The sequence below is a fragment of the Odocoileus virginianus genome, chromosome 33, assembly GCF_023699985.2.
Source record: "Odocoileus virginianus isolate 20LAN1187 ecotype Illinois chromosome 33, Ovbor_1.2, whole genome shotgun sequence".
Lineage (NCBI taxonomy): Eukaryota > Metazoa > Chordata > Mammalia > Artiodactyla > Cervidae > Odocoileus > Odocoileus virginianus.
This window is the reverse complement of record NC_069706.1, coordinates 35,727,007-35,746,501: the sequence shown is the minus strand read 5'-3', so window position 1 is coordinate 35,746,501 and position 19,495 is coordinate 35,727,007. Positions and strand designations below refer to the sequence as shown.

Sequence of the window (19,495 nt, the reverse complement as noted above, 5' to 3'; positions counted from 1 at the left end):
ATTACCTTTAAAATCATTTGCATGAATTATTTTGACCCAAACCTCACTTTACAAAACCATTTGACACAAAGGCAATGTACATGCCTTCCTCCCACCCCTGAAAGTCCTCTTATGACAAAAGCCAGGCTGCCCCCACATTAACTTCTGGTTCAGAAGTTCCTAAACTGGAAGTTCACTGAGTGTACTGTCCCAAGCCAGATAGAGAAGGGAGTAATGTTAAAAGTTTATTTCAAACTTTGTAAGAAGTAAAGCGATGATTGGGTCAAGAGCTGGGTCTCAATGGGTCATGGCGAGATGCTAGTGAGCACACGCTTCTAGGAATTCTAAGAACGCTCTCTGATGGCAAGACCCAAGTCCTGACCGCCCCAAGAGCAGCACCAGGACCGCTCGGCAAACATTTGCTCACAGGCGTGCCGACGTCCACACAGAAGTGGGGACACACGAGCCTCTCACCTCGCCACCCCGCCATAGTCCAAGCCTTCTTCTCCTCGGAATTTCACCATGAGTCGCTTTTTCAAGTCTTTCGGTCGCATCTTCATTATCTGGCGATAAGACTCCTGCACGTCAAAATTACACAGCTTCAGAGAGAAGACCTTGTCTTATTTTTAAAGTTATAACATGATGAAAAGTTATTTAGAATGGAGCCCGACTATAAATAAGATCCGAGCTTATTTTTAAGAATTCCGCTCTGAGTCCTGTCTGGTTCCTGTTCAGGATGTTTATCTGAGCTCCGGCTCACTGCTCCTCCTTCACCTTTCTCCCACCATCGCTCCCTCAGAAACAACAAAGCTCATGGCAGCTGACACTGCACCCAAGGATACACACATGTATCCTTAGCACAATCACGACTTAAGGATTAAACGTCCTCTCTAGGGCTGATTTTCTCCACACAAATGAATTCCAATGTGTCCTGTAAGTTTATATGCTCTAGCCAAATGAAGACCTCATGAGAGAGAAATAGTAAAAGAATTCTGAGCCTGGTTTTACATCTGAAGTCAAAAATCACATTTTCCCACTGAGTCAAAGAGCCAAAGAGGCTTTAAGTGGAACATGAAGCAGCTTATCAGACACAGAAAACACGTGGTCAGCCTAACAGGGCCTCAGTCAGCCTCTGGAGGGGAACCAGCGCAGTGTCTGTAGGTGTTTTCAGTGAAAAGGCACTTAAGAACCTTTTCTTGCTTTAAATTTAATGGGATTCAAAAGCGACCATCCCAAGAGGCGAGAGGATGTTGAGTGGAAAAGATCTGGCAGCAGCGTATCCACAATTCAGCTCCCCTGTCCTGACAGCCGTTTAAGACGCTCAGCGGGCAAAACCGGGCACTTGAGCTGCTCCACTCATGCGGCCCCGGGCACTTTGGAGAAGGCGCTGAGCGGCCCCGGCTGCTGTGGGCCGGGAGAGTCCACAGGGGCCCACACACGGCTGAGACTCTACTGACGATGGTGAGCCCGAGAAAAGGGCCCTGCCTGCCAGAGGTGCCCTATTTAGGGAGCCCGATGCCGCAGGGCAGCTGGACAGAGGTCAGCATGCCACCCAGAGCCAGAAGGGAGAGGGAGGCCGCTGGCTTCTCCAGGGAGGCAGTGCCTACAGGGAGGTGGCGGGCCAGGCCCCATGCGGGTATGCTCGGTTCTGAGGATGCCGGGCCGATGGCAGGAAATCCCATCCATACAGTGCAGGTGCGGGATTTACAGTACCACTTAGTACTGGTTCTGTACAGATCGCTAGATCTTCACTCAGAAGTCACTGATTTTTAAACCTTGACCACAGGAGGAAATACTGTTCCCTCTCCTGCCTGGGGCTTCAGCTCTGATAAAGCCCTGCACTTCGTCCCCAACACACCAGACAGGAACAGAACTCACTGTCTGCTGACGGGGGAGAGAGTCGGCCCGACGGCCAGCTGCCCCAAGCCCCATACCTCAAATATCTCCTCTCGGGACACCTCGATGCGGCAATGGCCAGCCTGGGGCTGCTGCAGGGAGAGCTCGTGTCTGAGGACCTTCAGCTTCTGGACCAGATCTCTCTCGTACCTCTGGGCGGGGAGCTCCTCGTCCTCCACGGAGCCCTCGCTGGGGGGCGGTGGCGGCTGGCTGGGCTCCTTCAGTTGGCACTGGTGACTTGAGAACAGAAGCGCTGCAGTCACCCCAAGGGCAGCAGCCAGCGGTGTCCCCCCACACACACACCAAGGGACTGAGAAGAAAGGTCAGGACCCCCCACTTCCAGTCAAGAGTGCTTCCCCGGTGACACAATTCTGTACACACACAGGTGAAAACTGGGGGTGGCCCCCCTCAGACCATCCTTTTCATAAGATGTTACCAGAAACCCCAAAGGAACTTTCTGCCAACCCAACAGATGTCCGGGATATAACAAAGGAGACTCCCATCTCCGTATCTCATACATTATCGTTGCCGTGAATAACAACAGAAACTTCTAGCATTCATCGGCATCTAGTGCACATACGAGGCTGACCGATGCGCTCTCAGTGGGGCCTCAGGGCTGAGAATTAAAGGGAGGTGACCGGGGCCCTGAAAGCAGACGACACGGGAGGAGGTGACACGCACAAGAGCAAACCAGGGGCGTGTGACGGGGACGGCGCCTCCTCTCATCCAGGAGATCTCCCGTCTACTCACTGGAAGCGCAAGTCCAGGGACCGAGGAGGACCAGGGCCAGCTATCTGTCCTGCTCCAGTTTTGCTGACTTACGTCAGCTGTCAGTGACAAGCACCCGAGGGCTCTCATGTTTGAGGACATGGGGAACCTGGGACGTGGAGTGTGGGATCCAAGGTCATCCCCAGACCCAAGTCCCTCAGGAATGACGGTCTGGGAAGCCAAACGGCACTCTGGACCAGCCCTTTCCCGCAGTGGTGAGCAGGCCCCAAGGAAAACCTTGCTCCGCTGCTTCCCATCTCTTATCAGAGATGCGTGCGGAAGCTCCGAGAATGAAGCTGCGCCAGCTCGGGCTGTTGATTAGGCTGCAACTCAGTTACAGGCTGGCTATGACGCAGGCCTGCAGGACTGCACCCAGCTGGCTTTGGAGTTTAAAACACACGACTGTCCGCTCAGTAATTACCCTATTTTGCTCACGCTTATTCTCTGCTAGCCAACAATGCAGTCAATAGATGAAGGGAAACATCAGTATTAAACAGGGCACTGTAACGGTAAAGAGGTCAGCGAAGGGCTGTAAGTCTTACGTCATGATGTGGTGTAACCGTGGGTCTGTAAACTGGGTTGTTCGGTTATTATGATCCACAAAATAGATCCTCCCGGAAACTGTGCTGCGGACTTCCCAGCCAGGCGGCAGTGGTCCAAGCTCATCACAGTTCACGCTGTTAAGGTCTCTACCAGGAAGGAAGACAGAGAGCGGGTGTCCATCTGCGCGTGGAGGCCTGAGACCCAAACTTCAGGGAGAGAAGCAGGGGCGCCCCCTTATCCGGGGCTACGAGGGCCAGTCACGGCGCTACTTACACCAAACACCCGCCGAGGCCCGGCCTCTGTGCTGCAAGTGGCAGCAAAGTCCCACGGATAAAATCGCAACTCTCAGAGCCCGTGGTCATGACAGGGAGCGTGGTCTGCCCGGGAATACCATTCCTTCCACCGAAGAGGACCGAAACATGCATCCGTAAGATGCAATGGGGAACCTCAATCGAACTTTTGGCCAGCCCAGTAGTACGGGGGATCTGAATGCTGCCGGAAGGCCTCTCTGGGTTCACAAGTTAATGAGATGCTCAAGGTCAGAAGGGTCTCTCCGTGGGAAAGCTCCGAGAAAACACGTTTTCTCCAGCAGACAGAGGTATAGGAACATGCATTGGAAATCTTCCCGTTCTAGAGAGCTACACCAGGATGAGGCCGTCTCATTTTTTGAGTCACTTTTCTTAATCAGCAAGTAGCTCTAAGTCTAACCTCTTGATTAATTATTTCAACCCAATCCACAGTCACCTGGGAGCAAGCATTACTGACCAAGATGCTTTTCTAATGAGCACAAAAGCCTGACCTTCCTTCCTGAGAGTACCAAGGAGATAGCTCATTCACTTGCAGGTAATACTTCCATTCTAATTATAGACACTGAATTCTAAGTTCAACATAGATTTGGAAAATCAAAAGCAAGAAGCTTGTTCTCAGACGAAACAAATTATGAATAAAAAGGAAATGAGCATTACTAAAAATGTTATTAGGTAGTAATGCTATTCTCAAACCAAAAAAAAAAAAAAATTTCTAAGAAAAAAAAGAAAGCAAAGCAAAGAGAAAAAAGAAACTTAACTCCATTACAGGCAGGGGAGGGGCAGGGATCTCTCTGACCTGGGCTCAGATGTATGGCCTTGTAGAAGGAATTCGTATAGAAAAGCTTCATCTCCCCCAGGAATGGTCCCCAAGGGACTGAGGCAATAGGGATGGTAAAGTAGAAGAGAAAAAGGGTGATAGAGTCTTTAGATTTCCTGTTTAACTTTTTTTAATGGAGAATTTTAAGCATATAAAAAAATAGAGAGACCATAGTGAATAACAACCAGCTTCAACAATTACCAGCTCATCACCAACCTGCTTCCAGGGCTCCCCATTCACTCCCCCACTCCAATTATTTAACGTATCAGGTCAGATATCAGATCATTTTACTCAGCAATATTTTTAGTTTAAAATGAGAGGAATCACATCTTGAAGGTTTTTCGAGTAAGTGCATTTGATTCCATCTAAGGGTGAGGGTCTTTTCCAGTTATGGAACCTGATTTCAAGACCCAGCATCACTCTCTAAACTTTAGTCTGAAGGGCAGCTGCTGACTGGCTGGGGGTGGGGGGAGCAGAGCTGGGGCTGTCCCCTGCGAGTCTGGGTCAGGACCTCCGAGAGCGCGCGCTCTAAGCCTACATCTCCACGCCCCGAGGGCTGGACCAGCCACAGCCGGGGTGCAGGCAGTGCTGGCGCGGCCTTGCCGGTGAGCCGCCCGGGGAGCCTACCTGGGGATCCTGGGGTCGTGCCACGTGCTGACGCCCGTCTGCGTGTGTAGGAAGTACACCTGGCCCTGCACCGTGGTCCTCTGCTCTGCACGACACGGTGGGGACACGGTCAGTGACACTCACCCCAAAGGGTCGGCCCTGCAAGCTCGGAGGCCCCGCTTCCTTCCCGCAGAGAAGGGTGTGAACGGCAGGGCTGACCTTGGGCCTGGCTTCCTGGGGTCAGCGTGTGGACAGGTCTTACTTCTCCTGTTCCCACCCGGAGAGGTGGCCACACCCCTGGACCTGCCACCTCGGGACTCAGCCTGCCTCCACCCCTGTCCCCGGCATCAGCTCATACTTCCGGTCTGATCTGCCCCATCTCTGTGGATCCTCCAACATGGATCTACATGGATCCTCCTTCATTTAGGGGCTTCCTCTGTGGTTGTCAAAAGACTCTGTTTTATCTTTCGTGACAGTGATACGTCTTATCACTCGTACCCAAGGCTGTCCTTCCCATGTCCAGATCCCAGGGCGCTACAAAGAGCCTCATCCAGACCCACGCTCTACTCCTCCTGGCTCTCTTTGACATTCGTTTGCCTAAATTCTTCACTCAACTGCTATCCTAGAAGCTTGGAGCAAGGGCAGATACACTGAGGAGGAGCAGGATTTATCAACCATCTCAGGTTACTTTTCTTTACACTGACACAACCGCCATGGGGCAGAGCTCTGCAAACATCAGCAGTTCTGGCAGGTTCGCTTTACCAGAAAAGGTCTGAAGGCGGAAAGGGACACGTGGCAGACCGCACTTGGAAGGGCGGGCGCGCCCTCACCGTAGCCTTCGGGCAGCTCCGGGGACTGGTGGCCGTGAGGTCGGTTCTGTGGCGTCTGCAGCGACCCTCGCACCTCAGGGTTTCGCAGTCGCTGGGCCTGAAGTCTTTGGTCTTGACTCGGGGACTCCACAAACCTGCAGTTGCCCCCGCCAGCAGCGGCCCCGGGGCCATCCGTGTACGGGGCCGGCTCCTCCATGAAGCAGCTGAGGGGCCTTCCGGGCCCGGAGTCTTCATAGGCGGTTCTGGAAGCGGGAGAGCACAGCCCATGTGACAACACCCGCCGAAGACAGGGACACACCCCCAGTTCACGCCATGCTCTCACACCCGCTTAGTCTGCTTCTCTTAGACAATACAGAATGTCCCCAGGGCTTAGTTTCATAAAATTCGTCCTGTCCTAGTTCACCGGAAAGCCCAACTTGTTCACAAAGAATCAATGGCCTAAGGGCGCCATGTGTTAAGTGCCACTGAGGCCACGGTAGGATTTCAAACTTGGGGATAGCTGAATGGTGGGAAAACACTAACCCCGAGCTATAAGAAGTTCAGAAAAGGAGATTTCAATTTTCTTGACTCGGAATCAAATTCAAACATTCCATTCGCCTTGTCATTTTATAATAGAACACCTTGTTACATCAAATATTGCAATGACTTTAAAGTGACTTTTAACATAAATCCTCATCCCCCGAACAACTTTGAAGACAATTTACCTTAATAGGCTATTTTCTCTTTTAAGCAAGTACTTTTGAAAAACATTTTACGCTGAAAAATTTCAGAGACACAAAGTAAGGGACTAGTCCCGGGAAGGCCCTGGACTCTTCACGCGCCTCCGACACCATCCCGGGTCCCGCTCTTCCCCCCTCCGCTGGCTGATTCGGAAAACAATCCCCACATTTTACCATCTCATCCTTAGATATTTTGGCACATATCTCTGAAAGATAAGCCTTTTACCATTAGCATGATCCCAAAATGGGTCATAATAATGCCAGCCAGTATTCACATTTCTCCAGTCCACTATCTCATCAATCGGGATCCAAACAGATCCACACACTGCATCCAGTAGGTGGGGCTCTTAAATCCCTCTATTAAATGTACAGGCTCTCGTCCTTCCTTTTACCCCGTTCTCCGTGCGGTGTATTTGCTGAGGACACTGCTTGTGTCTGCTACACTCTACAGGGAGCCCCACTTCTGGATGGGTTCGTTATAGGGGGCTGGGCAGCCCACTGCCGTCCCTGGGACCTCCAAGATCTGTGTTCATGTCAAGTTCTCTCTCTTTCCTGATAGTGTCAACAACTATTAACGGCATTAAGAGTTAATTCATTGGGGATCGAAAAATCATGACAGTGACGAACGAGAGCTCTTGACGGTTTTGGGGGTTTGGTTTTTTATAACATTTCTTTCTGTATCATCATGAACTCCACGGACGGGTTTGGCTGTTGCAGCTATCATTCCTGACCAATGCTCTCTGGCCAGAGGGAACCTCTGTAAACTGGACCCTGAGGTCTTTGGGGCAGGACCCTACTAGTCCCGACAGCTTCCTTTAGAGACAAGGACACTGGATCACAGTTTTGCCCCAGAGCCCCACCCCGGCACCTCAGGTATTCAGCGCGGTGAAAAGGTGTACGGGTCGCTCTCCCGCGGCGCGAGCGCCGGCGTCCCGGGGGTACGCACCCTTCACTCTCTAGCAGGCCTCCGCAGTCCACCACAGACCCGCCGGCGCCGATCCTGTCTCGCGTCTGTAAGCTGACTAAAAAGGAAAAGACACCTTGCGTTAAAATCCAGAGATATTTTATACAACCGCAATACAGTGAGCCACTACAAATGTATAATTTATATACGACAGTATTTTAAAAAGTGAGGCGTCTGTCTCCGCACTCACATACACGTACGTGTGCTTTCGAGTGTGAGACATTTCCCTCAGTGGCTCCACACCACCACACACCACTCGGGCCCTTCCCTGTGAACGTGGAACAGAAGGAGATGCTGTGTTTTCCACGCTCTCCATGAAATAACACAATATTCACTTCTTCCAAGTTATCTTATTTTTTAAAAAGATTCTGACTTATGCTGGATAAGGACACAGAGAGCACTGTCTATTTGCACAGTCTAGACACATCTATGTCTCTACTGTCCGTCCCTAATACAACCAACAAAGACACTGATGAAGTTGCTTCCAGGTACTGGTTTTTCCCATGTCTCTCCACAAAGAAGAAGACATCCCAAACAGGCAGTGAGTGAGAACTCTGTCATCAGGAGAGTCTGCAGGATGGATACTAACTGTTCATTTATCCTGGGTCAGATCTACATAGCCGACTCACTGGAAAAGACCCTGATGCTGGGAAAGATTGAGGACAAGAGGAGAAGCGGGCAACAGAGGATAAGATGGTTGGATGGCATCACTGACTGAACGGACATGAGTTTGAGCAAACTCTGGAAGATAGTGAAGGACAAGGGAGCCTGGCGTGCTGCAGTCCTTGAGGTCGCAGAGTCAGATATGACTCAGCAGCTGGACAACAAGTTCTACATAAGACAAGACCTAAAAGATGTGCGGTCACAAGTCATTCTGGTGTGCTACTGAAATACTATGGAGTTTTCTTCTGGATTCCCTGCAATGCAGAGTCAATATCTGAGTTACTCTGAAATGCTAATAAGAATGGAATGGATAACAGGATGAACTGCTTAACCGGCAAATTAACTTCCAGCGGAATATGTCTAGTCAACATTTTGTAACATTAGCATGTTTCGTTTCTTCATTCTAAGTAAGTCAATCCTCTGTAAAATCACATGACACAGAGGTCTTCAGAAATCCCATTGCCTTCTACGTATACAACGGTCTTCCTGTGGTACTATGTTCAGCTCGTGCATATGTGGCCACCAAGTTTACCATCTGCGCTTGGATAACAGGACAAAGGTGAGGACTAAAGTTACATCAAAAATTACAACCGTACATCTTTTTGTACCCTAGTCACTTTAACTCCACCTTGAACGACAGCATGAAGAGAACTGGATAAAATAACAGAAACCGCACCGATGAAACTTTCTAGTGCTGGAGAGATGGCCCCCGAATGTGGCTTTTCCTTCGTGTACGTCAGCCTGGGGCAGTGGCTTTGTGTATTTTCTCAGTGATGAAGAGCTGGATGTTAAGTTCTGTAAAAGTTATCTCTTTAGAGATGAGAAAGTTCTTACCCACTATTTGGCCACGAACTGCATCAGTATCTGAGGGGTTTAGTTTGCACAGATCCAAACGCTGGTCTGCAAACAAACAATTCAAAACTTAACCTGGGGAATGTTAACTAGGGAGGAGGGCAGGAATTCTGTATTCAGTATTCAAAAATAATAATAAACAAAATGATGGCTCATAAGCCCTCCTCAGTGCATTAAGAGGCAGCAAAGCATTGGGTTCTTACAGCCAGTATCTTTCAATCTGCTGATGGCGTTGGAGAGCAGCCGCACGCACCCCAGGAAGCCGGCTCCCTGCTTCTTGTGAATCTTCTTGTGGTTCCACACGCTGATGGTTATAGAATCCGTTTTTCCAACATATCTGAAACCAAAGTGCAAATTCATCTTTAATTGCATTTCTATATTACAACAGCCCACTGAGATTCTATCTGACTGACTTGTTAGTCCAGAAGAATTCTCTGAAAATAATGCTGGCTCTATATCCATAGGTACAAGCGCTCGATGCACGTCTGCCAACCTCACCCTCCCTCTGGGAGGCAATGTGAGAAGCACATGGAGATGACTGCATGCTGACGATAATCTTACAACAGGGACTTACTAGATCTTAATAGTTCCAAAGATAGTGGCAGGGTTCATAAGCTCACACCAATTAGGCTTCATGGAGGATAACCAGTCTGCAACAAGGGGCTCCTCACAAACCCCCCATCCGCCCAAAGCACACGAAAGCGCAGAGCTCCGACAGGAAAGCCCCGTCCTCCCAGCGCAGACCAGCCACAAGGGGGCTTCCAGGACTTGGACTGACACCTGCTTTCCAGACCACCTCCGGTGCCACAGTGTAACTGGAACAGGGCCTCAGGATCCAGCTACTAAAAACGCCCTCAAACCCAGTACCAGCCGTGGTAGTGAAACGAACCAGTAATCATTCAGCATTGCCTGACAAAAATTTCTTAGCAAGGACATGAAAACAGAGGTGAATATAAAATAGTGATTTTTCAAAGTGCAATCCACGTAATGAATGGATATAAGGAGTTGTTGGATGGTATGCGGGCTTATATACATTCATTCATACCAAACTTTATTTGCTCTTGCAGAAAATGTGTGTGTGTTAGTCGCTCAGTAGTGTCCAACTTTTTGCAACCCATGGACTATAGTCAGCCAGGCTCCTCTGCCCGTGGAATTCTTCAAGCAAGAAGACTGGAGTGGGTAGCTATTCCCTTCTCCAGAGAATGTTCCTGACCCAAGGATCAGACCTGGGTCTCCTGCATTGCAGACAGATTCTTTACCATCTAAGCAAAATTTTAAAAAATCAACATATATATGTGTGTGTGTATAAAATATTTGTATAATAAATAGGTGGAGAAGGAAATGGAAACCCACACCAGTATTGTTGCCTGGGAAATCCCATGGACAGAGGAGGCTGGCAGACTACAGTCCATGGGGTCACAAGAGAGTCAGACATGACTTTGCGACTAACCAACAAAAACAACATAATAAATATGTATAATAATGCATTTCAAATAGTCCATTTTACAACTGTGCTCATGGTTTTGTTGAAAAAACAGTAGCATATAGAGGACCTGAACTATGGCCCCTTTTTCCTGTTAGAGAGGGCCAGGAGATCCAATGTTTGAAGATCACAGTTACAGAAGCAAACCATAAAAAATGTATGAAAACGTCAAATGCAAGAACTTCCAAGTGTATGCATTCTAAAAGTAGGCAATATGTCTTTGGCCATCCACGGAATTGGTAACCCTTTTTTAAAAAAAAAATGCTTCTCTTACAAGGTAGACACCTACTCTCCTGTCATTCCCAAGTGCCTTGGAGGATATTCAACTCACAGATCATAGTGCTGGTTCCACTTCGGGTCCAGCGTGTTCTTCACAGTGTCCGTTGAGTGGCACTGCCCAGATCCGTCCACAACAATCTTTGCAAAAGGGTCAGGGAGTCCTGGAGGAGAGGGGACAGCCACACTGGATGAGACGACAGATGTATCATTGCAACGCAGAACCTGGTCCCGCGGATAAAGGGCACCTCAAGGGCACCTAACTATAGTCCTGGTGGAGAGGGGGCAGCCACACTGGATGAGACGACAGGTCTATCAATGCGGCACAGAACCTGGTCCCGCGGACAAAGGGCGCCTCAAGATCACCTAACTATCCTGGTATATTTCATTCTCAAATTTAAGGTTAGTTTCGATCAGCAAAATAAGTTATTTCCACTAAGCTTTCTAAGAAAAGCAACCCAGAATGACATCCTCCTCAGATTTTTTAGACACTAGAAATGAAACTCTAAAAACAGGCTTAAATTCAGATTTCCACTTCTGAAGATCACTTCTAGTTGAATGGAGGAAAAAGGGTCTACAAATAAATGTATTTGTACTTTCTAAAAAAATAATACATAGACACTGCGTTTGCTGGTCTTTATCTATTTTATCTCTGGAAGCAGTATTCACCAAATTTTCATTAGGTAGGTTCTTAAATGCTGGAGTGTGAATCAGACAGGTTTATAAGATCAGAGAGGTGGCTGGGTCTGAGAGACAGACCTAGATGGGATCCATCCCTCTGAACCTTCTTAGCTCCTTGAATAAAGCCCGTGAACCTCAGTTTCTTCACCTGAGAGTGTGAATAATGCTGCTTAGGAACCAAGCAGCATTCTGGTGAGGATCAGAAACAGTGTGAAAATGTTCCTCCTTCGGGCACCTACTTTATAGTAGGTGAGCTTCTTAAGAAGCGATTCCTTTCATAAGAAAATGACTCTCCATTTATTATTTTTACAATTCCTTTCATTACAAGACTTTTCAAGTATGATTTATCAAATTTGACTATCAGTTTTACTGAAACTCAGACACTTTACAGAAAAATGTCTCATCTGTATTTGAGCAGAGAACACTTCAGCAGAAAGCAATACACTAATGGATGGAAAGGCAGGGAAAACAGGGTGTGGCCAGAACAGGGGATGAGAGAGTTTTTCTTCCTTGAGTTAAAAATTCTGTGCCTTGGAGCTAAGGAGCCTCTGTGCTGTAGTCAACCGGGAAATGAAGTTTGTCAAACTGTGGGTTTCTATTCTTTTCTTTTAGGAGAATACACCCAGTGTTTTTTTTTTTTAAGTTTTAAATTTCAGAAATATGTGAAGAATATTAATAGGTAAGAGAGCAAAAATGGGTTTTACTTACTGAAGAAGTCTTTCTTTGCAAGGTTCTTGGCACATAATACTAAAAACAAACAAAAAGGCAAGGGTTAGCATTTATGGACAAGATTTTTACCATACTTAGTCGCTATGGACAGAACTGTATCCCACCCAAAACGCTTATGTTGAAGGTCCAGGCCCTGATGTGATGGTATCTACAGGTGGGGTCCTCAGGAAGTGCTCGGGGTTAGCTGAGGTCATGGGGGTGGGGCTGCCATGATGGGGGTCCGAGCCTCTATAAAAAAGGGCCCCCCCCCAAAAAAAAGGACCCACAGCACATGCCTTCATTCGGCTCTCCACGTGAGGATGCACGAGGTGGCTGTCTGCAAGCCAGCAAGAGGGCCTTCGCCCAGAACCAAATCTTCCCCCTCCTTCATCTTAGGCTATGGGAAATAAATGTTCGCTGTGTAAGCCGCCAGCCAATGGTATTTTGCTGTAACGGCTCAAACTGGTTGAGGTGCTAGCCTATATTTGCAGTGGGGGAAAAAAAACTCAAAATTATCTTTGCCATTGATTGTATTTCAAATTAAGTGTTACATTAAACAAAAAACTGACAATTAACTAAAAAGCGTTTTCTCCTCCAGTTAGAAATAAACTGTAACAAATGCAAAATGGTTTAAACTTAAAAATCTTTCTTAAACACATATGGGTGGATTTATCAATGCGTTCTTAAAACTCCCAGGACCACATTAACACCTGCTGAAATGAAGACCTACAGTCTGCACCTTCAGAGCACCTGCTCATAAGAGGAGCCATGCATCTTTGATATTCGGCTAAATAACACAATTTTATAAACGCAAGCTCTGGTACATTGGAGAACAAAATGGGAGAGTGACAGAAAATATGGGGCCATCATCAAATGTCGTGAAAAACAGATGATAAAATGCATGCTAGGAATTTAGCACAATGTTGGCATATAGAAAGAATGCAATGAATGCCATTGTTACAATTTTATTAATGAGGTGGGTAAGAAATTTTGTCACTAGATCCGTTACATGATTAAAGCTATTATATGAAGGGAAAATACACAATATATTATACCACCTTACCCGCCTCCTGAGAAACCTGTATGCAGATCAAGAAGCAACAGTTAGAACCCAACAGGGAACAACAGACTGGTTCCAAATTGGGAAGCAGAACATCAAGGCTGTATACTGTCACCCTGCTTATTTAACTTACACGCAGAGTACATCATGCGAAATGCGGGCTGGATGAAGCACAAGCCAGAATCAAGACTGCCGGGAGAAATATCAATAACCTCAGATATGCAGATGACACCATCCTTATGGCAGAGAGTGAAGAAGGACCAAAGAGCCTCTTGATGAAGGTCAAAGAGCAAAGTGAAAAAGTTGGCTTAAAACTCAACATTCAAAAAACAAAGATCATGGCATCCGGGCCCATCACTTCATGGCAAATAGATCAGGAAACAACAGAAACAGTGACAGACTTTATTTTCTTGGGCTCCAAAATCACTGCAGATGGTGACTACAGCCACAAAATTAAAAGACGCTTACTCCTTGGAAGAAAACCTATGACAAACCCAGACAGCGTATTAAAAAGCAGAGACATCACTTTGCCGACAAAGGTCCGTCTAGTCAAAGTTTTGGTTTCTCCAGTGGTCATGTACGGATGTGAGAGTTGGACCATAAAGAAGGCTGAACGCTGAAGAATTGATGCTTTTGAGCTGTGGTGCTAGAAAAAGACTCTTGAGAGTCCCTCAGGCAGCAAGGAGATCAAACCAGTCCATCCTAAAGGAAATCAGTCCTGAATATTCATTGGAGGGACTGATGCTGAAGCTGAAACTCCAATACTTTGGCCACCTGATGCGTAGAGCCAACTCATTAGAAAAGACCCAGATGCTGGGGAAAATTGAAGGCAGGAGGAGACGGGGACGACAGAGTGTGAGATGGCTGAATGGCATCACTGACTCAATGGACATGAGTTTGAGCAATTTCCAGCAGCTGGTAATGGACAGGGAAGCCTGGCGTGCTGCGCTTCACGGGGTCACAGAGAGTTGGACACGGCTGAGTGAAGGAATAACAACAGTCACACGTGTACAGCTGGTGAGAAATCTTGCCACCAGACCCGCTACATGATTAAACTATGACACGAAGGGAAAATACACCAATGTATTATGCATACATAGCTTCCCAATTTTTAAGAATAGTGTTTTACTGTGACCTTATTTGACAAAAATATACAGAGGAGGCTGTCGGGCTACAGTCCACAGGGCCGCCAAGAGTCGGACACGACTGGAGTGACTGAGCACTCAGGATCACCACTACGGCACTGTACAGGTCGGAGATGTAGCAGCTGTTTCAACTACAGGAAATTCATAACATACCATTCTGCAAACTTTTAGTATATTTTATATAACAACTCTACCAAGATATAATTCCTATACTATACAATTCATCCAAGCGAAGTGTATGATTTATTGGTTTTCAATATACTCACTGAGTTGTATAACCATCAGCACATCAATTTAGAGCATTTTCATCATTCCATAAAAGAAATTCTGCACCTACTGGCAGTCACTCATTATTAACCGCAAACCCCACCAGTCACAGCCACCACTAATCTACTTTACGTCTCTGGATGTGCCCAGAATGGATAGTTCACATAAACGGAATCATAGAAAATGTGGTATTTCATGACTGGCTTCTTCACATTTTTTTTTACTTTTTTAATCGAAGGATAATCGCTTTACAGTACTGCACTGGTTTCTGCCGTACATCGCCATGATTCAGCCACGGGTGCACACAGGTCCCCCTCTCTGGAACCTCCCTCCCACCCCTCTAGGCTGAGCTCCCTGAATCACACAGAAAATTCCCACTGGCCATCTGTTTTACACGTGGTAACGTCTGTGTTTCCACGCTACTCTCTCCATTCGGCCCACCCTCTCCTTTCCACTGTGTCCACAAATCTGTTCTCTAGGTCTTCGTCTTTTTCTGTACCTATTGGGATGACTGGTTGCTGTTTGTCCTGAGCCTATTGATGATGCTGTTGTACATGAATTGACTTCCAGTGTGAAACCACCCCTGCATTCTGAGGTGAATGCCCCCTGGTTATGGGGCATAATGGATCCCTTTAATTTGTACTGTAAGCCAGCCGGGCCAGGGCTTTTCTTTGTAGAAAGTGTTTCAGTCACTAATCCATAATCTCTTCACAAGTCTATTCACATTTTCCACTTCTCAAATCAGCCTTGGTAGTTTGTGTCTTTCTAGAAATTTGTCTATTTCACTTAAGTTACCGATTTATTAGCATACAGTTGTTTACAGTATCTCCTGATAATACAAAAATACTACCAACTATCCAAAAATATACATTTCCTCTTCAGTATAATCTTTACACCCTTCCTCTCAATGGAGATACACAAACTCTTCAGTCTTTTTGTGGCTGGATCATAATTTATTACAGCTCTGGTTAGTGCTTCATTTCTTGTTTCTCTAATTTAAAAGTAAGGACAAAAGTACTTACAAAAAATGAAAACTTGCAAATGTGTAAATAGGAAATGCACGCCTCCAAAATCTCATTGTTGTCCTTTGTTTTTTAATAGCATTTTCCTGGCTGGTCTCACATACTTCCTTTCTTCCCATTTAACTTTAGAATTACTTTGAGCAAGTTTTAAAAAGATTCATAAATAAATTTGAGGGGAATTTACTGCTTTACAATATTAAGTATTCCCATTCTTGAGTGAAGCAAATATATCCAGTTATTAAATTCTTCTTTAAATGCCTTTAAGTAACATTTTCATCTACTCACAAATGTTTTCCACATTTCTAATAGGGGTTCCTCTTACGTGTCTTGGGTTTTGTTACTATGATGAATGGGAGAGTGCCTTTCATTGCACTTTTTTTTTTTAATCATCAAGATATCTGTTCTTTTATGGTTTTTCACTGCACTTTCTAATAGTTATTTGGGTACAGGTAAGTGATTACTTGTCTTATAATAATTTGAAATCTGCCATCTTTTTCAACACTCTTCAAATGAGCCTGTGATGTACTGTTTCCTTCCACTTCCTTGTTTTCCCAAGGTGCTGATGCTGGATTGCTTCTGACTGGAAGAATTCTGGTAACACCTCAAAAAGATTAATCCTTGCTCTTCTGCACAAGACTAGTAATTTTTTTAAAAAAAGTATTTATTTCCTTGGCTGTGCTAGTTCTTGGCTGCGGCATGCAGGATCTTGTTCCCTGACCAGGGATTGAACCCAGGCCCCCTGCACTGGGAGTGTGGAAGACCAGCAATGTTCTAATTTAAGGCTCATTCCAGTGGAATTTGGTTACATCAGAAAGTGGCGAGGATTTCAATGTCATCAACACAAAGAGAATTTGCCTTGATTTTGTGCAAAGATCATTTACGGTCACTATGAATCTAGTTTAGTTAACGGCATTTGATCTCTCCTAGTAGAAAAATTTTGTAATCCTGTGGTAGAATTCTGTTTGTCCACTCTGTGAGATAAGAGATAACTTACTGCACTTAAAATTCCACTCTGTCTGGGTCTACCACTCATTTTGAAGATACGTACCAGTTTTAAGTAAGATTCTGGAACTACAACAATGAACAAAAGAAACACTTACGCTTTAGAAAAAAAGCAGCTGATTTTTTCGGAGCACACTAACGCGTGTTCTCTTCAACGCCAACTCTGAAGTGCCCTCTACTGTGGACAAATCATATCTAAATCCAGTAATTTCCTAATCATATGCCATAGTTTCCTAATTTAGGGGGTAAAGAAAGAACAAACTACATAATGTTCACTTAGCTTCTGAAAATACATGGGAAGGAAGTGTTTTACTAACATTCAATTAGTAAGTCAAGCTTCTCTACCAGCTCCCTAACGGGTGAACAGGGTCCCCAAAATACTACTTGTGGATTCACCCACTCTCTGAAAGATCATGTTCTTCAGAAGGAGTTTATGCTATTTCTTAAGGTTTCATTAGTGTGAGCTGCTTGGCACTATGGATAAAAATGTTTGCCTGCAGTTCCAAGCCAGAGGTTATATGACAGTGAGGGAGAAACATAGTTCATGTTAAAAAACAAGTAACAAAGTCCAGAGGTCACACAGGAGTCAGACATGATTTAGCGACTAAACATCAACAAAGTCCAGAGGGCATCTGGGACTTTTTATTATAGTTGGGCTTCCCTGCTGGCTCAGGCTGTAAAGAATCCACCTGCAATGCAGGAGATCCCAGTTCAATTCCTGGGTTGGGAAGATCCCCTGGAGAAAGGACAGGCTACCCACTCCAGTACTCTGGCCTGGAGAATCCCCATGGACAGAGGAGCCTGGCGGGCTACAGCCCATGGGGTCCCAAAGGATCGGACACAACCAAGTAACTGAGCACAACGCAGGACACTGGGACAGTAACCTGACCGTCTCTCGGGCTTCCCTTGCGGATCAGCTGGTAAAGAATCCGCCTGCAACACGGGAGACCTGGGTTCAATCCCCTGGAGAAGGGAATGGCAACCCACTCCAGTATTCTGGCCTGGAAAATTCCATGGACTGTATAGTCGATAGGGTCACAAAGAATCGGACACAACTAAGTGATTTTCACCATATTTGCACAAAGCCCTCATTCATGAACATTCACTTTTTTTACATCTTAAGGGATGATTTCCATGGACCAATGAAGCCATTACATTCAAAGAAAATCTATAACTGAGGGGCATTTTTCAATTTTTTTAAATTTGAATTTTTAAGACATTTTTAAATTTTAATCTTAAAATGTTGCTTTCCTTGACACCTGCATTTTCCCACAGAACCTGTAGGGGATGACTTCCTGGGTGGAGGAAAAAGGCCTCATAGGAAGCAATTTCCAAAGCTATGGTTGGTTTGACATTTTTTCTCCCTCAATTATTACAGGCTATGCACCTTTGCCTTGCAAGATAAGAAAAATAGTTCATTAAAGGTCTCTGTCACTTAGAATAATTTCTATCTCCAGATCATATTTCTGTCTTAAATAAAGTAAATGAGACGTTTTTTCAACCATGTTAGAGTGGGACTAAGACAGCAAGAAGAACAGGGGAATTTTCTAGGTAGAAGCAAAGAGCTTAGGAAAATTTAGGTTTTCTTAGAGAATGTTTTATCTAAATAATTAAAGTTACATTCCAAAATTAATCAACTCATCGATCAGTTAATTATTAGTATCAATGTTGTCTCCCTACATGTTTCTTTTTCTTTTCAAGCATCCTTATTCAAGAGCCATAACATAGTGACGTTTACTAAACTCCAAAACTTAAAAAAATAAAATAAAACTCCAAAACTTTGGCCCCGATGTCTAGTATCTCATCTCCTGAAAAGCTCCTAGTGATTTTATAACCAGGAACTAAGGAGCAGTTTGCTACTGGTGCTTCCAAAAACCACCCTGGAAAGCAGACTGTCTCCCCGGCAACCATATGACCAGTGCCTCTGCCAAAAACACTCGATGAAATCTATCAATGGAATCACAGTGGGAGGTTTGGAAACTTTGTCATTGTTTTGTGAAACGTTCCAAAGACAATCTAATTCCCTTTCACAGACCTAATAACAGCCGCTAAATATGCTTACAAGGTATGAGGCACTACCCTAAGTGTCTGACATGCCTGGCCAGGTTTATCCAACACCACAATCCTATGAGACGGTTATTATCATGTTTATTTTCCTAATGAGAAAACGGGGGGCTTAACAAGATCACACAACTTGACCAACAAAAGCCACGTAAATGCTGCTGCTCTGGGCAGTGCATCCATTTATCCATTTAACAAGCATCCACTGATGACCCACCAGAGGCCAAGCCCTGTTCCAAGCTCAGAATGCTATGAAGAACTAAACAAAAAAAAAAACCAAAAAGGTGCTTGTCCGGGGGTACTTCTCAGGCCTGAGGGTTTGACTTTTAAGGCAAATCAGGTAATTTTTTTTTCCTTTTAAATTGACTTCCTAAGCTTAAAACTATTTTCCTAAGGTAAAATAAAACTCAACTTTGTCAGGAAGGAAATGAATTTTAACCCCCAAAGCTTGTCATTACGTAAATTATATTTGATTGTCGCCTTAGAAGGAAAGTGAATGAACTCCACTGACAGGAGATAATCCAGAGTTAACAAGGAGGAGAACCTCCCAGAAGGCCAAACATCCCCGCCCAGCTGACTCCTGAAGAACTGTTAGGATAAAAGGAAGCTGGCTCTACCGGCTAAGTCATCTTAAACAAGGTGGTAACTGCTGAGGGTAAAAGGGAAATGAAGGAATGTTGTGGGAAGAAAGCTAGAAGTAAGGAAGCTCTCCTACAACCTCATAATCAGTCCAGACCCAAAACAAATAGACAAGGAAAAAGTACTAATAGCCAGAGATAGTTCTGTCTGCGTTTTCTGTTACTGAGTTGACAAATGAGGCTTTATGAATTTGATGCATAGACAGG

The 19,495-nt window shown here is 45.5% G+C and overlaps 1 protein-coding gene across 5 annotated transcripts in view; it reads right to left on the bottom strand.

Moving 5' to 3' along the window:
* Positions 1–19,495, bottom strand: part of SMURF1 (SMAD specific E3 ubiquitin protein ligase 1) — an 89,176-nt gene that overhangs the window by 13,103 nt on the left and 56,578 nt on the right. For 2 of the 5 annotated variants that reach the window (XM_070460386.1, XM_070460387.1), the window contains exons 2-12: positions 12,094–12,132; positions 10,760–10,868; positions 9,149–9,282; positions 8,928–8,993; positions 7,413–7,488; positions 5,748–5,989; positions 4,939–5,023; positions 4,291–4,368; positions 3,186–3,332; positions 1,914–2,112; positions 454–557 (exon numbers count right to left, since the gene is read on the bottom strand). In XM_070460386.1, the coding sequence (XP_070316487.1) occupies positions 454–557; positions 1,914–2,112; positions 3,186–3,332; positions 4,291–4,368; positions 4,939–5,023; positions 5,748–5,989; positions 7,413–7,488; positions 8,928–8,993; positions 9,149–9,282; positions 10,760–10,868; positions 12,094–12,132 (1,279 nt within the window). The remainder of the gene's footprint in view (positions 1–453; positions 558–1,913; positions 2,113–3,185; positions 3,333–4,290; positions 4,369–4,938; positions 5,024–5,747; positions 5,990–7,412; positions 7,489–8,927; positions 8,994–9,148; positions 9,283–10,759; positions 10,869–12,093; positions 12,133–19,495) is intronic. The other 3 variants (XM_070460389.1, XM_070460390.1, XM_070460388.1) reach the window with 2 other exon arrangements.